Source organism: Xenopus laevis, chromosome 5S (genome assembly GCF_017654675.1).
Source record: "Xenopus laevis strain J_2021 chromosome 5S, Xenopus_laevis_v10.1, whole genome shotgun sequence".
NCBI classification, from domain to species: domain Eukaryota; kingdom Metazoa; phylum Chordata; class Amphibia; order Anura; family Pipidae; genus Xenopus; species Xenopus laevis.
In genome coordinates, this window is record NC_054380.1 from 109,969,293 (window position 1) to 109,995,002 (window position 25,710).

Here is a 25,710-nt window from a genome sequence, read left to right on the forward strand (position 1 = left end):
CACCTCAGACCAGGCGAAGTGCAAAAGAGTAGATAGTGATTGCTTCAAGAAAAGTCCCAAAAAACACATGCGTTTTTTCTTTTTTTCTGGGTGATAGGCTGAAAAAGATTGAAAAATTTCCCCCCTACATTTCCTAACTCATGGCAACTTAACTATACAGTGGGCACATGTGTAGGGCAAAATAAAAATTTTATTTGCTGTTTTGAAGGTTTCCCAGGCTTGTGTAGTGCTGCTACATATACCTCCATTGTAACTTGAATTTGGCGCCGTATGCAAATTAAGCATCGCTAGCGTAACTTTGCTTTGCTTGGCGAATTAACGCTAGCGCAACTTCGTAACCTTACGCTTCCCCTGAGCGCAACTTCGGATTTTAGTGAATTTGCGTAATGCTGGTGAAAATACGCCTGGTGAAGTGCGGCTAAGTGCGGCGAAGCAGACGCTGGCACATCTACGAATCTTAGTGAATTTGCCCCTATGGGAGATGGCCTGCCCGTAATTTGGAGCTTTATGGATAAAGATTGCGGATAATGGATCCTATACCTGTACCCTATCTTTGCAAGATAATTTGGCTACTATAAATCCCTGTATGTTTGAAGTCTATGGAGAGCGGCAAAGCAGGTCCCATTTACAGTATAGTATATGATTAAATACAGTAACTATTTATACGCAACCAGTGGGAAACTGGGAATGCCTGGGTAAGTAGCAAACAAAATATCTTTCTTTGTCCTGTGCAGCTCATTGTGGTGAATAATATACAAGCTATTTTCTTGGATGTCTCTAACATTTGGCTTTCAACAATGTCTGTAATTTCAAAACAAAACAAAAATAAACCCAACCGTTTTCACTTAAAAGAAATAAAGAGGCAAAACAAAAATAAGAACATTCTGGATGTTTTATTGCATAGTTGTTCCAAAAAAAGGAAAAAAACAAACTAATCCGCTAAGATGTTACAGAGACAACTAGGATTCTTATCCTTCCCTCTTGAAGCTTGGTCAGCTTGGTACTCAGTATAAAATGTATTCATATGCAACAACATAAAGAAAAACATTTGTTCAACATGAAAAAAAGTTGTTCAGTAATAAAAAAAAAAATGGATGGAACCCAAGAAGAACACCTATGCTATGTACACTACAGTGTGTAAAAACATTTTGTAGGAAGATTGTGTGACAGTGTTATAGCTACACACGGCCAGGTGAAATAGGGCTTTTTAGTTTGGAGCGTTGCATAAAGCTAAACTTGCTTCTGCTGATCATTATTATAATATAAAAGAGTATGTGTTCTTGATTCTTTAAGTACTCACATTGAGTATCCTGTAGTAATACTACGATATAAAAATAAATCACACACAAAATAATCACAAGGGCGCGGAGATGCTTCTTTCAGCATTTTGCTCAAAGTAATAAAAACTGCTCCTATGCAGGGTTATTTTGTAACATTCAAATATATGTATTTACAATGTTTCAGAGCTGATTATTCATTTTTGGGAGTGGGAGATTAAGCCTTAGATCAGTGATCCCCAACATGTTACTCACCAACCCCTTGGATGTTGCTCACAGGAGTCTCAAAGCAGGTGCTGATTTTTGAATTCCTGGCCTGAAGGAAAGTTTTGGTTGCATAAAAACCAGGCGTACTGCCAAACAGAGGGTCCTTCAGACAAGGGGTCCCAAACCGCAGGCAGTGGCCCACTACCGGATCCCGGACATACTTGAAGTCGGCCGCCTAACCGAGACCAAATTTGATGCAGGCGCACTAAATTTGACACTGACGTGACCATTTTGAAGAAATTGGGGCTTCACACCGGTCCCTGCGGCAAAAAAGGTTGGGGACTGCTGCTTTAGACCAGTGATCCCCAACCAGCGGCTCAGGAGCAACATGTTGCTCACCAACTGCTTGGATGTTGCTCCCCGTAGTCTCAAAGCAGGTGATTATTTTTGAGGCAAGTTTTGGCTCCATAAAGACCAGGTGTACTGCCAAACAGAGCCTCTTGTAGGCTGCCGGTCCACATAGGGGCTACCAAATAGTCAATCACAGCTAGGGTTGCCACCTTTTTTTAAAAAATTTACCGGCCAGTGATGGAAACGGTAACTAAATGTGCGGGTTATGACATAAAAAGGGCCGGAGCCAAGGTTAAATAGGCGGGGTCATGACGCAAAAGGGGCAGAAGACGAAGGAAAGGTACGTTTCTGCCGGAGGGTCAAGGGCTTTTGTTAAGGGTATTACAAATTGCATTGCCTGTAAATTTATAATACCGGCCCTGGCCCTGGCAGGTGTTTTACCGGCTAGGCCGGCAAAATACCGGCCGGGTGGCAACCCTAATCACAGCCCTTATTGGGCACCCCAGGAACGTTTTTCATGCTTGTGCTGTTTCCCCAACTCTCTTAAAATTGAATGTGGCTCACAGGTAGAAAAGGTTGGGGACCACCGATTTAGATATTCAGTCCCCATAAGGCCTACCAAATTGACAATCACTGCACTTACTGTACGTGGCACCTCTCAGAAGCTTTTTTCATACTTGTGTTCCTTCCCAACTCTTAACATTTGAATGTGCCTCGCAGGTGAAAAAGGTAGGGGATCTGAAACCCACAGTGGTTGAGTGACAACTTATTGCTTTAGGCCAGGCCTGGACTGGCAATCTGTGGGTTCTGGCAAATGCCAGAGGGGCTGCTGCATGGTTCCATACAAAGTTACCATATACTTGGCTGGAAGGGGGCTGTTTGGGCTTCTGTGTACTTGGAATGGCAGGGCCTATTTTGACTCCCAGTCCAGGCCTGCTTTAGGCTACCCAACATATCCCTACAGGCTTTTCCTTAATACAATAAGCAACAAGCAATTATTGTATTTGTTACAATCACTTTTATATAGATGCAGTTTGTATTTTTGATTTAGCTTCCCATTTATATATAATATATATCATATAAACAATTGTGAGAAACATGATGCTACTACCAAATGCTATTTCACATATCTAGGAATTACAGTGAAAAGTGGTGGAACACTGTAAAAAAAAAAACAAAAAAACCCACACAACCTTGTCAGGACCACAGGACTTCAACCATTGACTTTTCCCAATTACAAGCTGACAGTAAAAATGCAAAAAATGTATTGCTGCCCCTATTGAACCTGGAGTTTGAATTGTGTAACATCCAGTGTTCTGATTGGCTACAGGTTGGTACTAGCACACACATGCTATAGACACTGGGGTTTCAGTTCAATACAAACATCCTTGAAACAATGAATATATAGTTTAACCTGCAAACGGGAGCTGTAAAGTAACAATTATTTCCAATAAAATATATTAAAAAGGTTCCAAGCAACCTTTTTTCTTCTACAATTTGAACTCGCAGTCAGATCGCTATCAGCAGGGATCCCTAAAAGGGTGATTGCTTCAGCCCCCACATTATTAAAACACTTTAATCCCTGTCCAACCTCAGGGCAACCCAACTTCCAGCTAAAAAGACAATATTTGCAATATAACCCAATGCACAATGACTCTCCTGAGTGCACAATGCACAGCTGGCTGTATGTAACTAGACTAAACAAAAAGACATATTGTATGTAATAGCTAATAACATAATACATGCATACACATGCCAACATGTAGATATATTGTTGCAAAGAGATTGCACTTATACTAGCCATAATACAAGCCATGATCTCATGGAATTTTACTGACCTTTCATTAAAAATGCAGTCTGAACCCCTTACATCCCTTTAATGACTGTTGGCTTTGCATTACATATTTGCAGTTATTTCTAGCCTGCATTTCAGCCTGAGCCAAACAAGAGTGTCAATTCCGTTAGAAATATTTTCGAACTGTTCACATCTAAAAATCCTTCCGAACCCCAGTAATGCTCCTGAAACGAGCTCAGTAACCTCTGATCTTGTCTCTTTCAACCTCACGTAAAAGTAACAGCCATGCAACTTCACACATGCCTTTTAAATACAAAAGTCCTGGTTTAAAATCAAGGTGAACTCAACGGTTTAACCACCTAAAAACACATAAGGAAAATATTTGTGTGGGGGGCGGGGGAACAAATGGGGAATTGGGTCGTGTTGGTGACTAAACTACTAAAGTTGATTTCCAGGAGCTGATTCAACAAGCCATAAACCATTTCTCTGCTATTCTAACCACTTTCCAAAAGCAATGTTTTTTTTTTCAAGCACTCTCAATACTAAGTCTAAATCTTTACTTATCCTTAATATTTCATATCTGTAATAATCTGCACGTTTGAATGCAGTAGAAACTATGCACGTTCAAAACACTCCAGTAGGTTCTGAAATACTTCTGTAATGATAACACGATTAGTGTCCTGGGTTTGTGTTCTCTCCGGCCTTGAGTAGACCAGCCTCTAAAGTCTTTGCACTTTCTGTCAGGCCATGGATATACACTGCCATTTTTCTTTTTGCCCTGCCCTGTGCCTGGGAGACTGCTGTTCACTTCAATGTTATCCTACAGAGTTCCTCTGGAAGCAACTTTCAAGGAATTAGTGTTCAATCACTGCAGTGCTCCACCAGCATCTGTTAAAGGCAGATTCTCAAGTGTATATAAATATATCTGTCTATCATTCTGTGCTCATGTCATCAGCTTCTTCCAAGCCCACCAGATTCCTCTGATTGCATCTGAAGCACTCAACTCATTCTTCATCTGCTCAAAGAGCTCTACATGGCCAGAGAGATGGGTGCACCGCCCAGGCAGGAACTCACCCACCCGAAATAAGTGCAAATGAGGTCTCTTGTGGATTACATAGGGTTACACCAAGAGACTTTGATCATTAATGCCTTTTTTACAAAACTGTTGTGTTTTCTCCAACAATTACAAATAAAGCTTAGTATTTTGATATAAATAGAATATTGATTCATCATACAAGAAATAGAAGGATGTCATGAGCATTTGGGTTTTTTGTTTTTCTTTTAAATTCGCCCGTATGCGTACTCAATCCTGCATTTACAATGCAAAAGTCTTTAACGATTAATAAAAAAATTATATAGTGTAATCATTGCCTGCCATCCCCATATAAACTTCTCACTGTGGGGGAAAAAAATCAGGAGAAGAAAAAGTAATTTTGCAGGTTCTACAAGATATATTAGTGTTTACTGCTTAGCTGTAATGCGTGTATAGGGATACAGCTTTTATAAAGTAATATCTTACAATGTATAGAGCAGGCTACCTTTACACCACATAGAGCATGTTGTCATGCATTTAGTATAAAAAAAAAAACAGCATTATCCCTTTGATCGTGTCAAATTTAGAGTAGTGTTTCAAAGAAAAAAAAATGAATTTGTCTGTTAAAATTAGTTACAAAACGATAGCGCTTTACAAAATAAACAGGAACACCAAAGATGCTTAAAAAAAGATAAATTGGTAAAAAAAAAAAAATGGTTTATAAAAACGGTGCCAGTTAGTACCAATCTGGTCAATGTTACAATATTGTAGTGTAGATAATTCTTACCAAAGAAAATGCTACTTTCAAATGTGAAGTATTCCTTATCAAAAAGTGATACAGTAATATACTGAACGGCAACTAAAACAAAAAAAAAACAGTTTTTGTGCTTCTGCCAAAAAATATATAGGTAGCACAGCGTAAAAAGTATACGTGTATTTCCTATTTCCAGCCTTTCTAGTCTTACGCTGATTTGTAAAAGCTTATATTAAAACGATTAATATGCAACAGGTTCTCTAGTTATTAACAAGGGCTGCTTATACAGGACAGCCCTAAGCCGCTTCTATGTCTGTAGCTCACAACCTAAGCTCTACTTTTAAAGCCATCTGCATAAGTGAAAATGTGTAACCAAGGGCTGTGGTGTAAAATGCGGAGTTGAGAGAATGGCGCCAATAGTGATGAAGAATAAGGAAGAGAATCATGCACACTGGTATACAAATACATATGCAGCAGACAGTGGAGAATAGAACTTAGTATAACTCAAGTCAGTATGGCAGCATGTGGATGATGAACTCTCAGGCTCACGTATATTTCCATATGAAAAGCTGGATAAATAAGAACACGGTGGCCTTAACACCAATTACAGCCAGGTGAGGTAGGGCTCATTCTTATTCAGCACGCACTCTACGTCATTGAGACTAGGAATCAAGTCTTCAGACTCCAGGGTGCCCAGGTCAACATTTGTCCCTGGAAGGGCATCGAGAAAATCGGGAAAACGCGTTTGAGGGGTCAGGTTCAAGGAAGGCTGAACGAGCATCTCACCTGCAAGAGATATTGGAAAGGCGGCTATTAATATGCTGCTCAAATCGACTAATTAAGTCTTGTCTAAACATAAATAACTGCTTTGTATTAGGAATTCTAACTGGAGTAAGAGAGTCTTGTTACAGATCTTTAAACTGGGAGGAAGAGTGAAGCTTTGTGTTAAAGGGGTTGTTTACCTTTAAACAGGGCCAGGCCTCACAGGCGCCCTAGGCAAGGCAGCCGGACGCGGCACCTGTTTAGCGCAAGTGTGCCTGGTGGCGCTTGCGAATTGATGTGAACGTGTGTTCTCACGCATGCGCGCAAAAAGAATAAAAAAGCAGAGAGAGTCGGGCACGGAGGGACCGGACTGGAGGTAGGTGACAGAGGAGGTACGTGCCTGGCGCCCCCCAGCTTTGCCCCTAGGCACGCGACTACTCTGCCTACCCCTTGGCCCGGCCCTGCCTTCAAACTAGTTGTTTTCAGATAGATCACCAGAAATAATGACTTTTTCTAATTACTTTCTATTTTCTAGGTGACTGTTTTTCCAATATTGAAGTGTAAAGTGTCATGTTTCACCTTCTAAAGCAGCTCTGGGAGGGGGGGTCACCGACCCTGTAAACAGTTCTAAATTGATACATTTAGTTGATAAATTTCTTAACTTTGTCTCTGCTGAGCAGAATCTCTGTGTTTCATTACAGGCAGCTGTTAGAATTGATACAATTGTTACTAATATTCCAAAAATGCTGCTGAGAAATGTATCAACTAAATGTTGCAAAATTGTAACAGTTCAGAGTCTGCACCTGAATTACTGAGCTGCCAGACTCAAACGCCAGAGGCAGGGACATTAAATTTTACACTTTGATTGTGAAAAAATAGTAAAAAATAAATAATGGAAAGTAACTGAAAAAAAGTCTTTATTTCTGGGGAACAATCTGAAAACAACTGAACTGAAAAAGTGTTTTGAAGGTGAACAACCCCTTTAACTTAATTTGTTTGTGCCACCTTCTTTGATGCTGCTTAAAGGAGAAGGAAAGCTACGGAGGCATTTTATTGCCAACAGATTAGCTGCAATAGTGCAAGCTAGAATGCTATATTTATTCTGTAGAATGTTTTACCATACCTGAGTAAAAAGCCCTAGAACCTCTCTGTTTGTTTAGGATAGCAGCTGCAGGATTAACATGGTGTGACATCACTTCCTGCCCGAGTCTCTCCCTGCTCTGGGCTCAGATTACAACAGAGAAGGGAGGGGGCGGGGGAAGAGGAGCAAACTGAGCATGTTCTTGCCCAGGGCAAAGAGGTTTAAGTTGAAGGCAGAAAGTCTAATACAGAAGCCCATGTGTACACAATAGAAGGAAAGAAATGCAGTGTTTCTTTTGACAGGGGACTCAGAGCAGCACTACTTTGGGAATTTACTGGTATATTTAGATGAACATTTCTGATAAGGCTTACTTAGTTTTAACCTTTCCTTCTACTTTAAAGAAGAAGGAAATTACCGAAGCAGTTTATTGCCGATTGATTAGCCACAATAGTGCAAGCTATAACACTATATTTATTCTGTAGAATGCTTTACCATACCTGAGTAAACAGCTCTAGACACTGTCTCTGTTTGTTAAGGATAGCAGCTGCCATATTAGCTTGGTGTGACATCACTTCCTGCCCAAGTCTCACCCTGCTCACTCATAGCTCTGGGCTCAGATTACAACAGAGGGAGGAGGGGGAAGAGAGGAGGGGCAAACTGAGCGTGCTCAAGCCCTAGCCCTGGAGGTTTAAGCTGAAAACAGGAAGTCTGATACAGAAGCCCATGTATACACAATAGAAGGAAAGAAATGTGGGGTTTCTTTTGACAGAGGACTCAGTGCAGCATTACTTTGAGGGTTTACTGGTGTAAATATCGACCTTTCTGATAAAGCTTACTTAATTTTAGCCTTTCCTTCTCCTTTAATGGTTTAAAAATAGGTACTAATTACTGTGCATTGAAAAAGAAGGAGACATAAATAGAGGTATCATGACAGTTCCTGCCAGTCAGTGGCGTATACAAGTAGGAACCCTGGGTAAGTGTCACTTAAGGATAATGTAAATGGGAAAGTGGACAGCCAGTAGCGGCTGCATATAAGCATGCATAATAATACATATTGGGCCCCAGGTTTGCTCAGCTCCTAGCTTAGAAGGTACAGCCGTCACTAAACCAAAATATGCCCCCCCCCGCAATTACCCAGATGAAACTGCTAAAGTGAGTGGTTCGGCATGGATACAAAGTAGGAGCATTATGGCTTAAACAAATGAGGATGAAACGTAATATAATGAGATTTGTCAACGTGCAGATATAGCAGATTTAGAAAGTTAGCATTGTATGTCCCTGATAATGAAACCCCTTGCTGATTGGTAGCCATACCTGTGTCCATTTCCTCCATGTTGCTGAGAAAGCCCTCTGGAGTTGTTGGTATACTATAGCAGCCTAGGCCAAGGCCACTGTCTGTGCTTTGTTCTCTGGAGTGATATGGGCCGCTGTAAATGGGCAGATGCAATGTCAATAAAATATTTATAGGTGCATTGCTACTCTAATAAGATTTGATTTTAATAAAACAACACATTTCTTATAATTAAAACCTCTTTAGCAATCTGCAACCTGAAGCCTTCTGATTACTGAACTAGACTATACAGCTCTGGCTGTTCCAAAATGCTGAGGGTGCTATATCGTGCAGATCCCTGGCAGAAATTGAAAGTTAAAGGGGAACTCCACACAAATTTTGAAAAGTAAACATAATTTCAAGCAACTTTGCAATATACATCAGTTATAAAATATGAAGACTTTTCATGATTTTTAATGGTTTGGAACTGTTCCCTAAGCCTAGCCCCTGCTCTCCTGCTGATCTGTCTGACCACTTTGCTGAGCTGGCCGACTACTGTTACTTTGTATCAGCAGCTTAGCCTGCATCATACGAACCCCACAATTCCCTGCACACTTGATTTCAACAAGGAACAGAACATCACAGTGCAATGCATTTTGGGTTATGTAGTTCCTGCATGCTGTCTGTAAGCTGTGGAGAAGTTGTTACAATTTGTAACATTAGTGTTACTTCCCTGCCAGGATTTCAAATGATGCAGAAAGAGAAGATCTGTTAAACAACTGGATTTCAGCATAGAAAATGGCATTTATTCATACTTTTTGAAAGAAACAGGTAATTGTGATGGATAAATTAGTTTCTCTGTTATGTGGGCCTCTTTATCAAATTTTGGTTTGGAAGCCGGAGTTCCCCTTTAACTTAGAAAGAGCCATTCATGAAACAATTCTAGTACAGGTATAATGGAACAGTGCAGAGCATATAGTATTATACATTTCAGTATCTCACTCTTACAATGCTCTGGCAAAAATGACAAGACTCAATGTCTCTCTCTTCTGGTTGTTATAGTGCGTGCAGTGTCGGACTGGCCCACCAGAATACCAGGAAAACTACCGGTGGGCCCAGGTGTCAGTGGGCCCTCATGCTGCTCAATATTGGCCTATTTTATGGCCATTCTATGAGAACAAAGAGCCTTAATAGATGGAATAATAGATTATTGTATGTAAACAAAAGAGACTAGGAGACTGGAGATTGAGTGAGGAGATGAAGAATATAGTACAGAGAGTGGGCCCCTGGTCTAAGGTTTTTTGGTGGGCCCCTTGTCTAAGGTATTTGGATTGGCCCCTGGTGTTCCAGTCCGACACTGGCTGGCCACTCTAATACCCATGTCTACATTTCAGCCACAACATTTGTTCAACTTACATAGTTACATACTGTAGTTAAATTGGGTTGAAAAAAGAGAAAGTCCATCAAGTTCAACCCCTCCAAATGAAAACCCAGCATCCATACACACACCCCTCTCTACTTTTAATTAAATTCTATATACCCATACCTACACTAACTATAGAGCTTAGTATCACAATCTACAATCAGAACAATGAAATATTTTGGCCATTTCCAGGTTATGGAAACTTGCAATTTAGCTACTTCTAAAAAACGTCTTATTTAGTGCGGTTCAGTTATAAATGCCCATAGATAGCCATCAGTTGTAACGGCTGCAGGGAATTTATGCCAATGAAATGAGAGACTTGCCTGTTGAGGAACGGGTCAGAGCCATTGCTTGTTATAGGTCTTATATCCTGAGGCATGGCAGGTGGGCTGACTGTATTCTGAACTGGAGCCATGTTTTCTGACTCCATTGGAATTTGTCGGCATAACGCAGCTTCCTGGATGGGGAAAGCAGAAAATGAGGACACGAGTTAAATAAACACACAAACTCAAAGACAGGGAAGCAAAGAAATTGTAGAATTAGTTCAGTGTCACTAGGATTCAAAAAAAAAGTCTGATTATTTATTTTTAAAGGGGTAAAACAGATTTTTCATGGGAAAAAAGTACTAACATTTTTTCGGGTTTTATTAAACCCCGTGGGTGTTTTATAAATAAAAAAAGTACTCCCAACTCAGACCTGCCCAGTTCCTGTAAAAGTCAATGGCAGATCCTCATCTGAGCTGGGTTGCGGTATTCGGGTGTCAAATCCGAAAAAGTCTCCAAAAAGTCATGGTATACAAATTTATTTTTTCCCCGCAAAATGGATTGATAAATAAGGGGACAAAACATTAACGGATTTTGTCGGAGTAGTTTTTTTTTGTTTTTTTTTATAAATAACCCAATAAAAGTATGAACACAAAGCCAGTTGCAAGAATAAAGTAAAACAATCCCAGAATGCCTCACAGTGAGTAAGTGAATGGGCCCAGTCCAGCTGCAGCACACCAATAAGAAATCTCCAAAAACTATAATGTGGATTTTACAGCAGTGATACGTCTGAGAGAATATCCCTGCCCTGTGACCAGCAAGCGACACTGAATTTAGGTCAGTCAGTAGCCCCGAGCTGCTTTCTTTTTATCACCCAACAATTACCTTTTTTAGGGAAAACTATTAATCCTATAACAATAGGACAAGAGTGAAATTCAGTCATAATTTCGGGCCAGTTCCAGTATGTCCCAATAACCTGAAACCACTGGGTGGATGAGCAACAATCCAACAACAACATGATTTTACAAGGAAGTGTCATGAGTCACGTGATGAGAGGAGGGAAGCTCAAGAGCACAACTGCATGTGTTAGTGGCTCAGCAAGACTGGCCTCCCTCTTCTTTCAACTAGCCTGGCCTGTATCTTGTACTGTGTAATCAACAGCATGCATATATATATATATATATATATATATATATATATATATATATATATATATATATATATATATATAAATAAAATACACAAAACCCATGAATATCTTGTAAATTATATCCTTATAAACGGTGAGTAGTGATGTCATCAGTTATAAACGGTGAGTAGTGATGTAATTTCTGTCACATGACTCACTAAAATTTGTTATTAAAAGTAGACAGACCCTGGTTCACCTATAGGAAAACTAGATCTATTGCAAGCTATGTATCCCCAAGTATGCTCCCTGATAAGCGTGAACAGAAAAAATCCATTTGGTTAAAGTATGTCGGAACATACAAATGTGGAGCATGTTGTTATATAAATGTTTCAAAAAAATTTAGTAGTACGGTGACAGGAAAAGAATATGAGTGTAGAACATACATTAACTGCAAAACTACAAATGTTATATATTTAGCTACATGTAGTTGTGGATGCCAGTATGTTGGAAGAACTATGAGGAAAATGAAAGACAGAATTTTGGAACATTTGGCCTGTGTAGGGAGAAAGGATATATCATCCTCTATAGCTGATCATATTCTGAATGTACATAATGGAAATGACAGCTGCATATCCTTTCAAGGCATAGAGCATGTCCGATTAGATAAGAGGAAAGGTGATCTAGAAAAGCTAATGAATAAGAGAGAAGCATGGTGGATGTTTACTTTAGAAACGGAAAAGCCTTTGGGTCTCAATAAAGATTGTGAAATTAAATTTTATATTGAATAAGAGAAAAATAAGTAAATTTAAATTTAAATGGGATAACTTGTAACTTGTAATAGTGAGAGGTACTATGTAAGAGTGTATGTAAAGCATCCCTGTAATCAAAATATTACCCAGAACTGCATACATGGATCCACAATGTTTTTAGCATCCTTCTGTTCTTAAATGTTTTTATTAAAATTAAAATAGACTGTGGTAATAAAATGGTATAAGAACTAGGGTATATCCCTTTAAGATAACAAGTGTGATATTTGTCTGTAATTAAGGTTAGCTATAAAGTTGTGTATTGTGTGAAAAAATGTATACTCTGAGGAAGTACCGTGAGGTACGAAACCGGTCAGTAGTAACGATAATGTGCACTGTGTCAAGGCTGACATGCAAATAATATAACATTAAATAAAGAAGCTTTTATTATATCACGAAAAACGAGCCATGGAAATCCATTTTTGAAAGTTGTGAGGACGCTCTGTTGCCAGGGAGCTGGATTTTGGACACGTGATGGTCGGGAGCCAATTGGCGAGCTTCACACTGGTGAGAGAAGTGTCACTAAAATTTGTGTATTATAATTAATAAAGTACCCCCAGTTGTAAAATATGAGGATATTATAAGTTACCTCGGAGTTCCATGACCTGTATATGGTCATGAAACTCCTCGGTACCTTATAATATCCCTATATTTTACAAGAGGGGGTACTTTATTCACTATATATCTATATACACACACTCTCCAATACCTTCTTTATAAAGCTCACAGCATAAATCTATTGTGCTACAGAAATGTATAGAGCATGCTTTGACTGAAACAGGCAGTATGGCAACTCCTGCTCAATTAAATTGAAATACAATTGTACAGATATTGCATGCATGAAATAAGCTATGGACTGAAGACATCTAAAGTATAATACTGAAAGTTTTTTTTTTAATTGTGGTACCCTACGAGCAACCCTGTTCGAAAGGATTGCTGGCTCCCAAATTCAATGCTAGTGTCGCAGGAGAAGTCACAGTGGAACATTCACTAAGATTCGTTATTGCGCCAGCGTCCGCTTCGCCGTGCTTCACCAGGCGTATTTTCGCCAGCGATACGCAAATTCACTAAAATCCGAAGTTGCACTCAGGGGAAGCGTAAGGTTGCGAAGTTAATTCGCCAAGCAAATTGAAGTTATGCTAGCGATGCTTAATTTACATAAGGCGCCAAATTCAAGTTACAATGGAGGTATATGTAGCAGCACTACACAAGCCTGGGAAACCTTCAAAACAGCAAATAAAATGTTTATTTTGCCCTACACATGTGCCCACTGTATAGTTAAGTTGCCATGAGTTAGGAAATGTAGGGGGGGAAGGAGGGTAGCCCCAAAATTTTTTTCGATCTTTTTCAGCCTATCACCCATAAAAAATGAAAAAACGCCAGCGTTTTTTGGGACTTAGAAAAATGTAAACTTTTTTTGAAACAATCACTATCTACTCTATTGCACTTCGCCTGGTCTGAGGTGGCAAAGGAAGTCTGGCGTAAAAGGTAGCGTTCAGAATAATTGGCGCGTTAATGAATTTCTGTAGTTACATCCATTGCGCAAATTTGCCAGGCGTAAGGGTGCAAAGAAACACTAGCGAATTTACGCCAGCATCCGTTAGTGAATCGGCGAATTAATGAAAATGCGCTACGCTGGCGTATTCACGCTAGCGTTAGGCACTTCGGCGTTTAGTGAATTTGCCCCATAGTGATTGGATGAATCTTTATGATAATGAGAGATTAAAAGGGAGATACTTCATCCACTTTTAAAACTGTGATACCACGGGGGACTAATCTCCCTAAGGGTCGCAGCAGAAATGACGCCCATAGACTTGTATGTCGGCCTGCGACAAAAAAAAAAAGATGTGCGTCAAAAAAAAATTCGCCAAGCGTCAAAATCTTTTTGATGCCCATAGACTTTAATGAGCGTCTCCGTCATTTCGGCAGCGGCAAATTTTTGGCGAAACTAAACGGGTCAAATTCGCCCATCCCTAGTCAGGGCACATGCTCAGATTCAGGGAGAATAGTCGCCCGCAACAAATCTCCTCTTCTTCGGGGCGACTAATCTCCCCAAACTGCCTCCTGCCTCACAAGGAAACTTCAGACTTTCCATCTCGTCGTCGATTTACATTCTAGCCGGTGGAAGGCAGTTCGAGGAGATTATTCACCCCAAATCGGAGCGTGTGCCCTGACCCTCACAGGGAAACTTCGGGCAACGTCCGAAAATGGAGCGCTGTGTATGTTTTCCCATTTACTTTATAGCTTTACAGATTTAAAGATTTCAAAGAGGCTGTTCACAGTTTAAAAATGTTGTGGGCGGGTTTACACAGCCTTTAAATTTCTCTTTTTCTCGCTCTTTCTTAGTACAGATATGAATCAGTGACACCTATAGCCATCATCATGCCCTGGAGTCCTGCAGCGGGTCCGGGTACCCGCAAATACCTGCGGGTTGCTAGAAGAAGTTCCGGGTGCAGGTATAGACACGGGTCTGCGGTTTTTTACTCCTTTTTACTGATCACGCCTACTTCCAATGATGTCACTTCCGGTTTACAATGACAGCACTTCCTAAATCTTGATGGTCAGCGGGTCGCGGGTCTGGGTTGCGGATAAGGTACTTGCGGGTCGGGTAGCGTGTAAGAATGCGGGTTTGCGGGAACGGGTTAACAAAAATGGACCCGCGCAGGAATGTACCCTGGACAATTCAAGAAGTAAAAATAAAACTAATGAACATAAACTCAAAGAATGTGACTTCAATCAAGTGAGAAGCTGTTGCTGGGTGTAGTGCACTTTATAAATATCTAAAGCAGAGCAGCTTCAGATCCGGCCTTCAGTCCACATCATGGAAACGCATCTTGGCCCTATGAACATAACACATAAAAGTGCTGAGGACGGCGTGGCAAGTTCATACTCGCTTTCAGCCATCTATTTAAGGCTTCACAGCAGCTGGGATTCAGATATGCTTTTCTCTATGAACTGCCGTAACCTTCCCTGAAATCCAAAGAAAGAACAGTCCCTTTTAACCCGTTAGTAACCAAAGATGTTCTGAATGATGCAGTTGCTTTTATTGTTGGTTTTATTTTAAGAGATCACACATATTGGGGGAGGTTCAGGAACAGTCAGTTGTGGGATGTTTGTTAATTGGGACATGTTATATGGCATTCAATTTTTTTGCTTTTTGCTGCAACCCCTTTTACAGCTTTGGAATCTGTCTTGCCGGCAGCTACTATGCCATTGCCATGGTACTGAAGCAAGGAATGTGATATTTGGTCTGACTGCTTGAGCTGTCTGACAGTTGCGACTCTGTTCAGCTACAGTCATATGAAAAAGTTTGGGAACCCCTCTCAGCCTGCATAACAATTTACTTCACTTTCAACAAAAAAGATAACATGTCTTTCATTTCCCAGGAACATCTGTACTGGGGTGTTTTCTGAACAAAGATTTTTAGTGAAGCAGTATTCAGCTGTATGAAATTAAATCAAATGTAAAAAACTGACTGTGCAAAAATATGGGTGCCCTTGTAATTTTGCTCATTTGAATGCATGTAACTGCTCAATACTGATTACTGGCAACACCAAATGGGTTGGATTAGCTCGTTAAGCCTTGAACTTCATAGGCAGGTGTGTCCAATCATGACAGAAGGTATTTAAAGTGGCCAATTGCAAGTTGTGTTTCTGTTTGACTCTCCTCTGAAGAGTGACAGCATGGGATCCTCAAAGCAACTCTCAAAAGATCTGAAAAAGATTGTTCAGTATCATGGTTTAGGGGAGGGCAACAAAAAGCTATCTCAAAGGTTTAAACTGTCAGTTTCAACTGTAAGGAATGTAATCATGAAATGGAAGGCCACAGGCACAGTTGCTGTAAAACCCAGGTCTGGCAGGCCAAGAATAATACAGGAGCGGCATATGCTGAGCATTGTGAGAATGGTTGCAGACAACCCAAAGATCACCTCCAAAGACCTGCAAGAACACTTTGCTGCAGATGGAGTATCTGTACATCTGTATGGCAGGGTGACGAGAAAGAAGCCCTTTCTGCACTCGCCACAAACAGAGTCGCTTGTTGTATGCAAAAGCTCATTTAGACAAGCCACAATCATTTTGGAACAAAGTGCTTTGGACCGATGAGACAAAAATTTAGTTATTTGATCATAACAAAAACCGCTTTGCATGGCAGTAGAAGAACACCTCATTCCAAGAAAAACACCTGCTACCTACTGTCAAATTTGGTGGAGGTTCCATCATGCTGTGGGGCTGTGTGGCTAGTTCAGGGACTGGGGCCCTTGTTAAAGTTGAGGGTCAGATGAATTCAACCCAATATCAACAAATTCTTCAGGATAATGTTCAAGCATCAGTCACAAAGTTGAAGTTATGCAGGGGTTGGATATTCCAACAAGACAATGACCCTAAACACACTTCAAAATCTACGGCATTTATGCAGAGGGAGAAGTAAAATTTTCTTGACTTGAATTATCATCGAAAATTTATGTGATGATTTGAAGCAGGGTGTCCATGCTCGGCAGCCATCAAATTTAATTGAACTGGAGAGATTTTGTATGGACCAATGGTCAAAAATGCCGCCATCCAGAATACAGACATTCATCAAAGGCTATAGGAGGCGTCTAGAGGCTGTTACATTTGCAAAAGGAGGTTCAACTAAGTATTGATGTAATATCTCTGTTGAGGTGCCCAAATTTATGCACCTGTCTAATTTGTAATGATGCATATTGCATATTTTCTGTTAATCCAATAAACTTTATGTAACTGCTGCTGAAATACTACTGTTTCCATAAGGCATGTTATATATTAAAAGGAAGTTGCTACTTTGAAAATCAGCCAATGATAAATAAAACACCAAAGAATTAAGAGTGGTTCCCAAACTTTTTCAAATGACTGTACCGCAGACACTAGTGGGAACAGTCAATTGGGCTCATGAAATAGGCTCATGAGTTGATTGGATCGCTGCTGATGGCTTTGTTTCATTGTAGCATACAGCTGCACTCCAAAATGTGGCCATTACTGTAAATTGTTCCGATAGCATCACGTGGTAGACTTAAGTGAATATATATCAATGTGCCCAAAAAAAAAAGGGTTGCCATGAGAAGCCTTAGGGTTCCATATAACAAAAGGATCAATATCCATATCCCCCCTAAGATCCGCCAGGGTTTGAATATTGCCTTGCCTGCCTCAGAACTGGGATAAACCAAAGGACCCCTGGCTCAATTAAAAATAAATAAATAATTGCCCCATCCAAGCCTAAAGGTCGCCCCTCTACAGCAGTTCTGGCTCTTTCACTCTTGAGCCCTATCCAAGCACAGATAGTTAGGAAATTCCACTTTATGGCGTGACAAATCTCTCTCAAAGCAGAATACAATAGGTAGCACAGAATACAATAGGTAGCACAGAAGCACACATCGGCCTGTCAGTGCACACAATGGGTGTATTTCAGTGCAGATGTGAGATGGAAGGCAGGTTTGCTCCACCATGTGCCCCTAACCAGTCATTGCTTAGAAAGGTTTATTTACTAAGGCAAATCAGTACCCTGCATAAGTGAATAATATGAAGCCCACTTGATTGAATTACGTCAAGTCCCAAAACTCAGATTCAATTGGAGATCAGGATCTATAGCATATTTGCTAAAGCCTACCTATAGTTATTATTTTCCTTTCTTTATTTAGTCTGGTATAATATGATATTACACCAAAGCAAAGAGGGTCTGATGGCATTTCATTGGCTAACAGAGGTTCCCCAATTTTCACCTTGTAAGACACAAACCCCAATAGGAAACCTTTCTGAAACTGATATTCTCTCTCTCTCTCTCTCTGCTGGGTGTGTCTACTGCAAACAGAGCAGCTGTCAGTTCTAGAATTGCTGGATCGCCAGCCAGTGACGGCTGTCAGGTTAAAAGCAGAGTTAGGAGACCTGCCAAAAAAATTCCACACCCTTTCACCCGAACCCTTCAATCTTGTTCCCGTCACTCGGCAACGACAAGCAACATTAAGTCAGCATTTTCTTCTCTGACCAGGTTGCATTAAAGGAAACAAAGGAGGGTTAAAAGATTAGCTGAGGAACTGCATAGTTCTTACAGTCAATAGATCACAGGGGGTGGATTGTCTGCACTTTTCTTTCCATCACTCATTTCAAGCTGGGGGTCTCCAGTTATTGTTGAACTGCAATTCTCAGCCAATGTAACAGTAATGGCTTGAGCAGCTCAGGTGGAAGATCACGGGTATAAATACAAGGGTTAAATAATAGATTTTAAAAGAACAGTTCAGTGTAAAAATAAAATTGGGTAAATAGATAGGCTGTGCAAAAAATAGAAATGTTTATAACATAGTTAGTTAGCCAAAAATGTAATTTATAAAGGCTGGAGTGACTGGATGTCTAACATAATAACCAGAACACTACTTCCTGCTTTGCAGCTCTCTGAGTCAGTGAGTGAGTTTAAGGTGGGCCACATGGGACATAACTGTTCAGTGAGTTTGCAATTGATCCTCAGCATTCAGCTCAGATTCAAAAGCAACAGTTATGACCCATGTGCCCCCCTCAAGTCTCTGATTGGTTACTGCCTGATAACCAATCAGTGGAAAGTAAAAGTGCTGCAAAGCAGGAAGTAGTGATCTGGCTATTATGTTACACATCCAGTCACTCCAGCCTTTATACATTACATTTTTGAACAATTCCTTTAAAGGAGAAGGAAAGGTCTTTTAACTTGGGGTTGCCAAAAGTTAGGCACCCCCAAGTGATTTCATGTACTTACCTGAATCCATGGGCCGGTGTTCCTATCAGCAGAAAACTGCACTGGCCCAGGATTCTTCAAGTGAGCACAACAGAGCAATCTTCTTCTGGTTTCTTCTTTTTTCTTGTGGCTGCGCATGTACAGTAACGCGAAAAGCCAAACTTTAATTGAATTGAAGAATGAAGAAGTCGGAAGAGTCACGGGTAAGTATATGCAATCACTTGGGATGCCTAACTTTTGGCACCCCCAAGTTAAAAGACCATTCCTTCTTCTTTTAAGAGAACTTAAACCCTTTATCTTAAAAGGGTTGTTCACCTTCCAGACACTATTACCAGTACAATTGTTTTCAGGTTGTTCACAAGACTTTTTTCAGTTGCTTTCCTTTTTATTCACCGCTTTTTCCAGAATTGTTTAGGTTTAAAGTTACTGGTAAATATTCCTGTCTCAGGTCTGGCAGCTCAGTGATCCAGGTGCAGATTCTGAACTGTTACAATTTGCTACATTAGTTGATTTATTTCTCAGCAACATCTGTGGAATATTAGCTACAATATTAACTATTGTATCAGTTATAACAGCTGCCTCATGGATTCTGTTCAGCAGAGACAAAGATAAGAAAGGTATCAACTAAATGTATCAATTTAGTACAGTTACCGAGTCGGCAACCCCCCTCAGCTGCTTTAGAAAGACACAAGAAGGTGAAAAATTAAACTTTAAGCTGAAGTATTAGAAAAAGGTCACACATAGAAAACAGGCAGTAACTGAAAAAAGTGTTGGAAGGTGTAGAACCCCTTTAAAAGAAGCGTAATGTCAGAAATTAGTTCTATTACAGCAATAGCGAATTCGCCGCGAAGATCGCGTCATGAAGAAGGGGGGTGGCTGCACTCCCTGCACCCAGGCCCAGAGATGGGTAGTTACGTTACTGCTCACCGTTCCACTGATATCTCTATTAAGCACATTTATCACAGCCGAAGAAGAGTTTCATCAGACAATCACACTTGAGAATGGACATAAAAGAATTCTTATTCCTTTTATTCTTGCCATTTTGATGACTTCTAAACATGCATGACATCAGAATGCACCCATTCCATTAAGGCAGCATGCATTCCTTTGTGAACAGGCATATAAGCACTACAATGTCCCCCAAACTCTCCGCTTCTTACTTTCAGCCCAGCACCCAAAGACAATGAAAAAAAAAAACAGTCTAGTAAATGATATGCCCATATGCTTGGCACAAAGAAAGGACAGAAGGAATGTCTGGGAGATGTGCTATGTGTAGAAATATCTGTTCCCATGAATGATCACTGAATCTAAGCATATAACAGGCAGGGTCATAGAAATGGGATAAGCCAAGTAACTGAAGGAGGCCCAAGTAAACACATTGGGACTACGGCCATTAAAGATTCAATGGCTTGAACCAGTATACTATATATCAAAGCATTGTGCAATACTGCCGGATACAATTCTGTAATGCTGTTGTGCCATCCTTACACTATTAATACTGGACAGAGAAAAGCAAAGTAGCACTAAAGATAAGAATTCCCTTTCCCCCTACCAACAACCATTGACAGGCACAGGATACATTGGGCCACTATCATCATCTGAAATGCAGCAAGAGGCACCCTGGTCAGGCCAAAGAATTTCTTGTCCAGTGTTTAAAGGAAAAGGAAGAATAGTCACGCACTCCTGCGACACACCAGGTTGGATAAAATTTCGATCTTTATTCCATAGGTTAAAATCAAACGTCCTAACGCGTTTCGTATCTAGAGACACGTAATCATATGCACATACTGTAGGTGCCTATGATTACGTATTGCATCTCATCCAAGCTACAGGTTCGGGGTGCTGCACCCGGGCTACCTGTTCTCATCAGTGAGTGTGAACAACGTTTATATTGTTTGAATTTAATTGCAGATAATGCTACACCCTTAAGAGACGGACCTGGGGCCACGCACGCAAGTAGATTTACTGATTTTCATTAGGAATATTATAACATTCACTTTTTTTTTTTTTATTTGAGTAGAGCCACAGGGGTTTTTTTTTTGTTTGCAGTGGTTTAAAGCAGTAGTACCTATCACTGTTACACAACCATTACACAACCAGCATTGTTTATTTATAATTACCTGTCTCATCAGCTCTTCCTGACGCATCCGGATTCTCTCTCTCTCCATCTGGATCCTTTGAAGCCGAAGTTTCTGTTGCTGCTGTTGCTGGGTGGTAAGAGCATTGGGTAAACTGATGAGCGCTGCTTGAGGATTCTGGGTCGGGTGGTTCTGTTGGGGTATGGCGGGGCTGGAAGTTATTTGTTGGGGATGATTCATCACTGTAAATAGATAGAAAAGCAGGATTGCAGCAAATGTATGCACCTGAAGCAACACTATTTATGGGTCATATTCAGAATATAATGGTTTTCCCGTACCACTAATATATCCTGATGACATGCTAGAAAACTTTTTTGCAGGGGGGATATATTTAGGCCAAGGATTGCCCTGCAGCATTGCCTCTCATTGCCACACACAAAATTAGGATATTCCAACAAACCACAGCCCATGCTTTACCTTCCCAGTCCATACACTTCTAAAGCAAAACTGTTTTGTCAAAATGAAACCAATTTAATGGGGTGGTTCACCTTTAAAGGGATACTGGCATGGGAAAAAAAAATTCAAAATGAATCAGTTAATAGTGCTGCTCCAGCAGAATTCTGCACTGAAATCCATTTCTCAAAAGAGCAAACAGATTTTTTTATATTCAATTTTGAAATCTGACATGTGCTCTGATAAACTTCAATCACTCTTTACTGCTGTACTGCAAGTTGGAGTGATATCACCCCCTCCCTTTTCCCCCCCAGCAGCCAAACAAAAGAACAATGGGAATGTAACCAGATAACAGCTCCCTAACACAAGATAACAGCTGCCTGGTAGATTTAAGAACAACACTCAATAGTAAAAACCCATGTCCCACTGAGACACATTCAGTTACATTGAAAAAGAAAAACAGCAGCCTGCCAGAAAGCATTTCTCTCCTACAGTGCAGGTACAAGTCATATGACCAGGGGCAGCTGGGAAATTGACAAAATGTCTAGCCCCATGTCAGATTTCAAAATTGAATATAAAAAAATCTGTTTGCTCTTTTGGAAAATGGATTTCAGTGCAGAATTCTGCTGGATCAGCGCTATTAACCGATTCATTTTGAGAATTTTTTTTTCCCCATGACAGTAACCCTTTAAGTTAACTTTTAGTATGTTACAGAATGGCTAATTCTAAGTAACTTTTCAACTGGTGTTCATTTTTTTCTTTATTTGTGATTGCCGCCTTCTGTTTTCATCTGTCAAATAGGGGTCACTGAACGAATGTTCTGTAAGGCTGCAAATGTATTGTTATTTCTACTTTTTATTACTTATCTTTCTATTCAGGCCTTTCCTATACATAGTCCAGTCTCATTCATATCAGTGCATGGTTGCTCAAGTATTTTGGACCCTAGTAACCTGATTGCTGAAATTGCACACCAGAGAGTTGCTAAATAAAAAGCTAAATAATATTAAAGAATTGAAAACTAATTGCAAATTGTCTCAGAATGTCTATCTCTACATCATACTAAAAGTTACTTTAAAGGTGAACAACCCCTATAAGAAGAGCCCGTTCCAGACAAAAAACAATACTTAAAAAAACATGAAAATAGAATTTCACACAGGCTGATGAGCACAGACCAGTGGATTAGGGTTTAAAAATAACCAAAGCATACAAATAAGACTAATTGTCATGGTAGAGTTACATTGTAGTTAAGGAAACAAGGAAGTATTATGTACATACTTGTCCCTAGGCCACCCACTTTGGAAGCCTACAGACTGATCCTTGGCTAATCCCAGTCATATATTTCTGAGCAGTTTAAATTTGAAGTGGAAACATTATCTATGGGAGTGCCCTCGATATATAAAGTACAGCACTGAATACAAATAAACTTCCCCAAATAACCTTTGTAATTGGCATTAGGTGTAAGAAAAGTAACTTCTATTTCACTATGAGGTTGTAACGTATACATTTCTTTTACAATGAATTTCCACCCTATGGGTAATGCACGAGGGCCATTTTCATCCAGATATATTTCCTGGGAAAACTGCAGTGATTGAACCGCAGGGATTTGTCGTAGGGGCCCACTCCCCACTCTATGCAATTATACTTGTCACAAGTAGCTCTTGGCCCATGATTATCCATTCACAATATGGAAGTGAGCATTTTCCAGGAATAATCACAGCCCGTAAGCTTAAAATGGTACTCCCACTGCCGCCACAGCAAATACCAATATTTTGATGGCCTCTATTTCCCTCTTAAATTTTTCTGCCACCATGAAACCTATTTGCTGAATTTACCCATTTTATTTCAAATAAGAAACAATAGCATTAAGGGTTTGTTTTTTTTAAAAAAGATTACTAAAACTTTAAGATGTTTTTCAAATTAGATGACATTTTTCAAAACACATATAAAATTTAATTTTATTTGAAAAATATCAAAAAGTTTTAGCAAGGTTTGTTATATTATCATTACTTTTTCTTTTTTTTAGCCTTCTAGACCAGTGGTAAGGGCTAGTGGCACACGGGAAGATTTGTCGACCACGATTGTTTAGACGCGGCTGCGGGTTTCTCCTGAAAATGCCTCTCCCATTGCCACTAATTGAAATTGCTGATGGTATGTCCACCTGAACGCCAAATCACCGAAAGATGCCTCCAGAGGAAACTTCTGGCGATTTAGCAATCATCCCGGCAGCAATTCCTATTACCGACAATGGAGAGGCATTTTCAAAAGATTTGTCGACCGCAGCCGCGTTTAAAAATTTCAGGAAAAATCTTCCCGTGTGCCACTGCCCTTAGCGTAGGAGTTAAGTGGCAACCCAACTTCAGGCCAGGCAACTAAATCTCCCCATGTGCTAGCTCCCTTAGGGCTTTAGCACATGGGCAAATTTGGGGTGATTTAGTCGCCTCCCTGAACTGCCTTCCCCCTGCTATAATGAGAAAACGCAAGCGCCAATGCACTCACGGCGCTTTGATTTCCGAAGTCGCCCGAAGTTTCCTCGTGAGGCATTTTCTCATTATAGCAGGCGGAAGGCAGTTTGGGGAGATTGTCGCCCCACAGAAGAGGCGATTAGTCGCCAGGTGACAATCTCCTCGAATCTGCCCGTGTGCTAAAGGGATACTGTCATGGGGAAATTTTTTTTTTTCAAAATTAATCAGTTAATAGTGCTGCTCCGGCAGAATTCTGCACTGAAATCCATTTCTCAAAAGAGCAAACAGATTTTTTTTATATTCAATTTTGAAATCTGACATGGGGCTAGACATTTTGTTAATTTCCCAGCTGCCCCAAGTGAATCAGTTTTTTTCCCATGACCGTATCCCTTTAACGTTCCCTCCTGGTATTTGCATGCTTGCTCACCTTTCCTCATGTAAGCCATGTATTGGCAAGTCCAGGCAGCAGCATGACACAAGATTTATTAGTTTCCACTAATAAGAACCAATTTAACTTTTTATCACAACATTTTTTATTGCAGATCCAGTCCATATATTTATTCCTATTTCTAGTTTTAGCCAACTATAAAAGCATATTTCTTAAAAGCAGCATGAACCTCCCCATAAAATGAGTGGCAAGTAAACTTGGAACTTGGAGTGAACTTTGTGCCAGAAATCTGCTGCATATTTTAATTACAGATAAAATGACAATGATAGTTACAATGGTAAAATCTCTTCATTATCTTGATTATTTTGGAAATGAGCCTCATGCACCTGTGTGCTAGTTTAGAATGGTGAGTATAATCATCCACTGTGTGAAACAACAAGGTAAACCCTCATAGACATAGGTATGGATGTGGATTGTACTCAGATTTCTTTGAGAATGGTTGATTAACCTTCCCTTCCATTTGTGCTAGAACAGAAGGCGATCAAAGGCCTTTCAGTTACCTTGTTTGGTAGTTTGGACTTGCAGAAAATAATTTCAAAAATCTAGTCTTTAAAAGGAAAAAGATTGTATGAGCTTTAGGATTTTGGCTGAATATTTGTGACCGGTCTCAAAAGAATTGTTGCCTGCTAGTACTTCAGGTTTTAGATGTACAGCAATATAGTAAACCCCATACATTATGGAATTATAAAGCTGGTGCCACTTACTGACATAATGAATACTTACCAAGCATTGGGACATGAATGCAATGGGAAACAGAAAAACAAATTAGTTGAATTAATACTCATTTTAAGGGTTCATGCAGCACAGCCAAGCAACAACACAAATGTAAAGTAATCACAGAACCACCATGTCATAGGCTTGGGCAATGATACACATGGAATTTGCCTCTGGGACTGGAAAGAATACAAACAGTGGCACAATATCAGGAATAATCATAAAGTCTTTCTTAAAGGGAAATCTTGATATTTCTGAAGCATGAGAAAATACGGACTGAAAATGAGAAAGTCCTTGCGATTAGGTGAGGGCTGTACTTGTGCCATAAGTACCACAATTCCCATCTTCTATAACAGCAAGTGATATAAGGTATTTCTTAACAAACACAACACTAGTAGATACCCTTTGATTTATAAGTTAATTTAATTCACACTTAAGATGTCCAGATTCTGAGCATTTTTATTGTTGTCCAGCAATACATTCTCGCGGGCTATGCTATGAATCTGAGCAGAAATAACACAAAAACAAGTGCACCTGAATATATGTACATGCATCAAAACATTTGTGTATTTTGTTTGCGTCTATCGTACCTATTTCTTTCACTTCTGACAGAACACTTCAAAACTGCACTACATACCGTAATGCAATAGCAACCCTGGGAAACATTCCAGACCATTGCCATCCTACTTT

The 25,710-nt window shown here is 40.0% G+C and overlaps 1 protein-coding gene across 1 annotated transcript in view; it reads right to left on the reverse strand.

Moving 5' to 3' along the window:
• Positions 1-878: 878 nt before the first annotated feature.
• wwtr1.S (WW domain containing transcription regulator 1 S homeolog) overlaps positions 879-25,710 on the reverse strand; it is an 86,629-nt gene continuing 61,797 nt past the window's right edge. Inside the window, exons 3-6 of the mRNA XM_018265796.2 lie at positions 20,986-21,185; positions 10,277-10,410; positions 8,575-8,687; positions 879-6,203 (exon numbers count right to left, since the gene is read on the reverse strand). Coding sequence (XP_018121285.1) covers positions 6,022-6,203; positions 8,575-8,687; positions 10,277-10,410; positions 20,986-21,185 — 629 coding nt within the window. The 3' untranslated portion in view covers positions 879-6,021. The remainder of the gene's footprint in view (positions 6,204-8,574; positions 8,688-10,276; positions 10,411-20,985; positions 21,186-25,710) is intronic.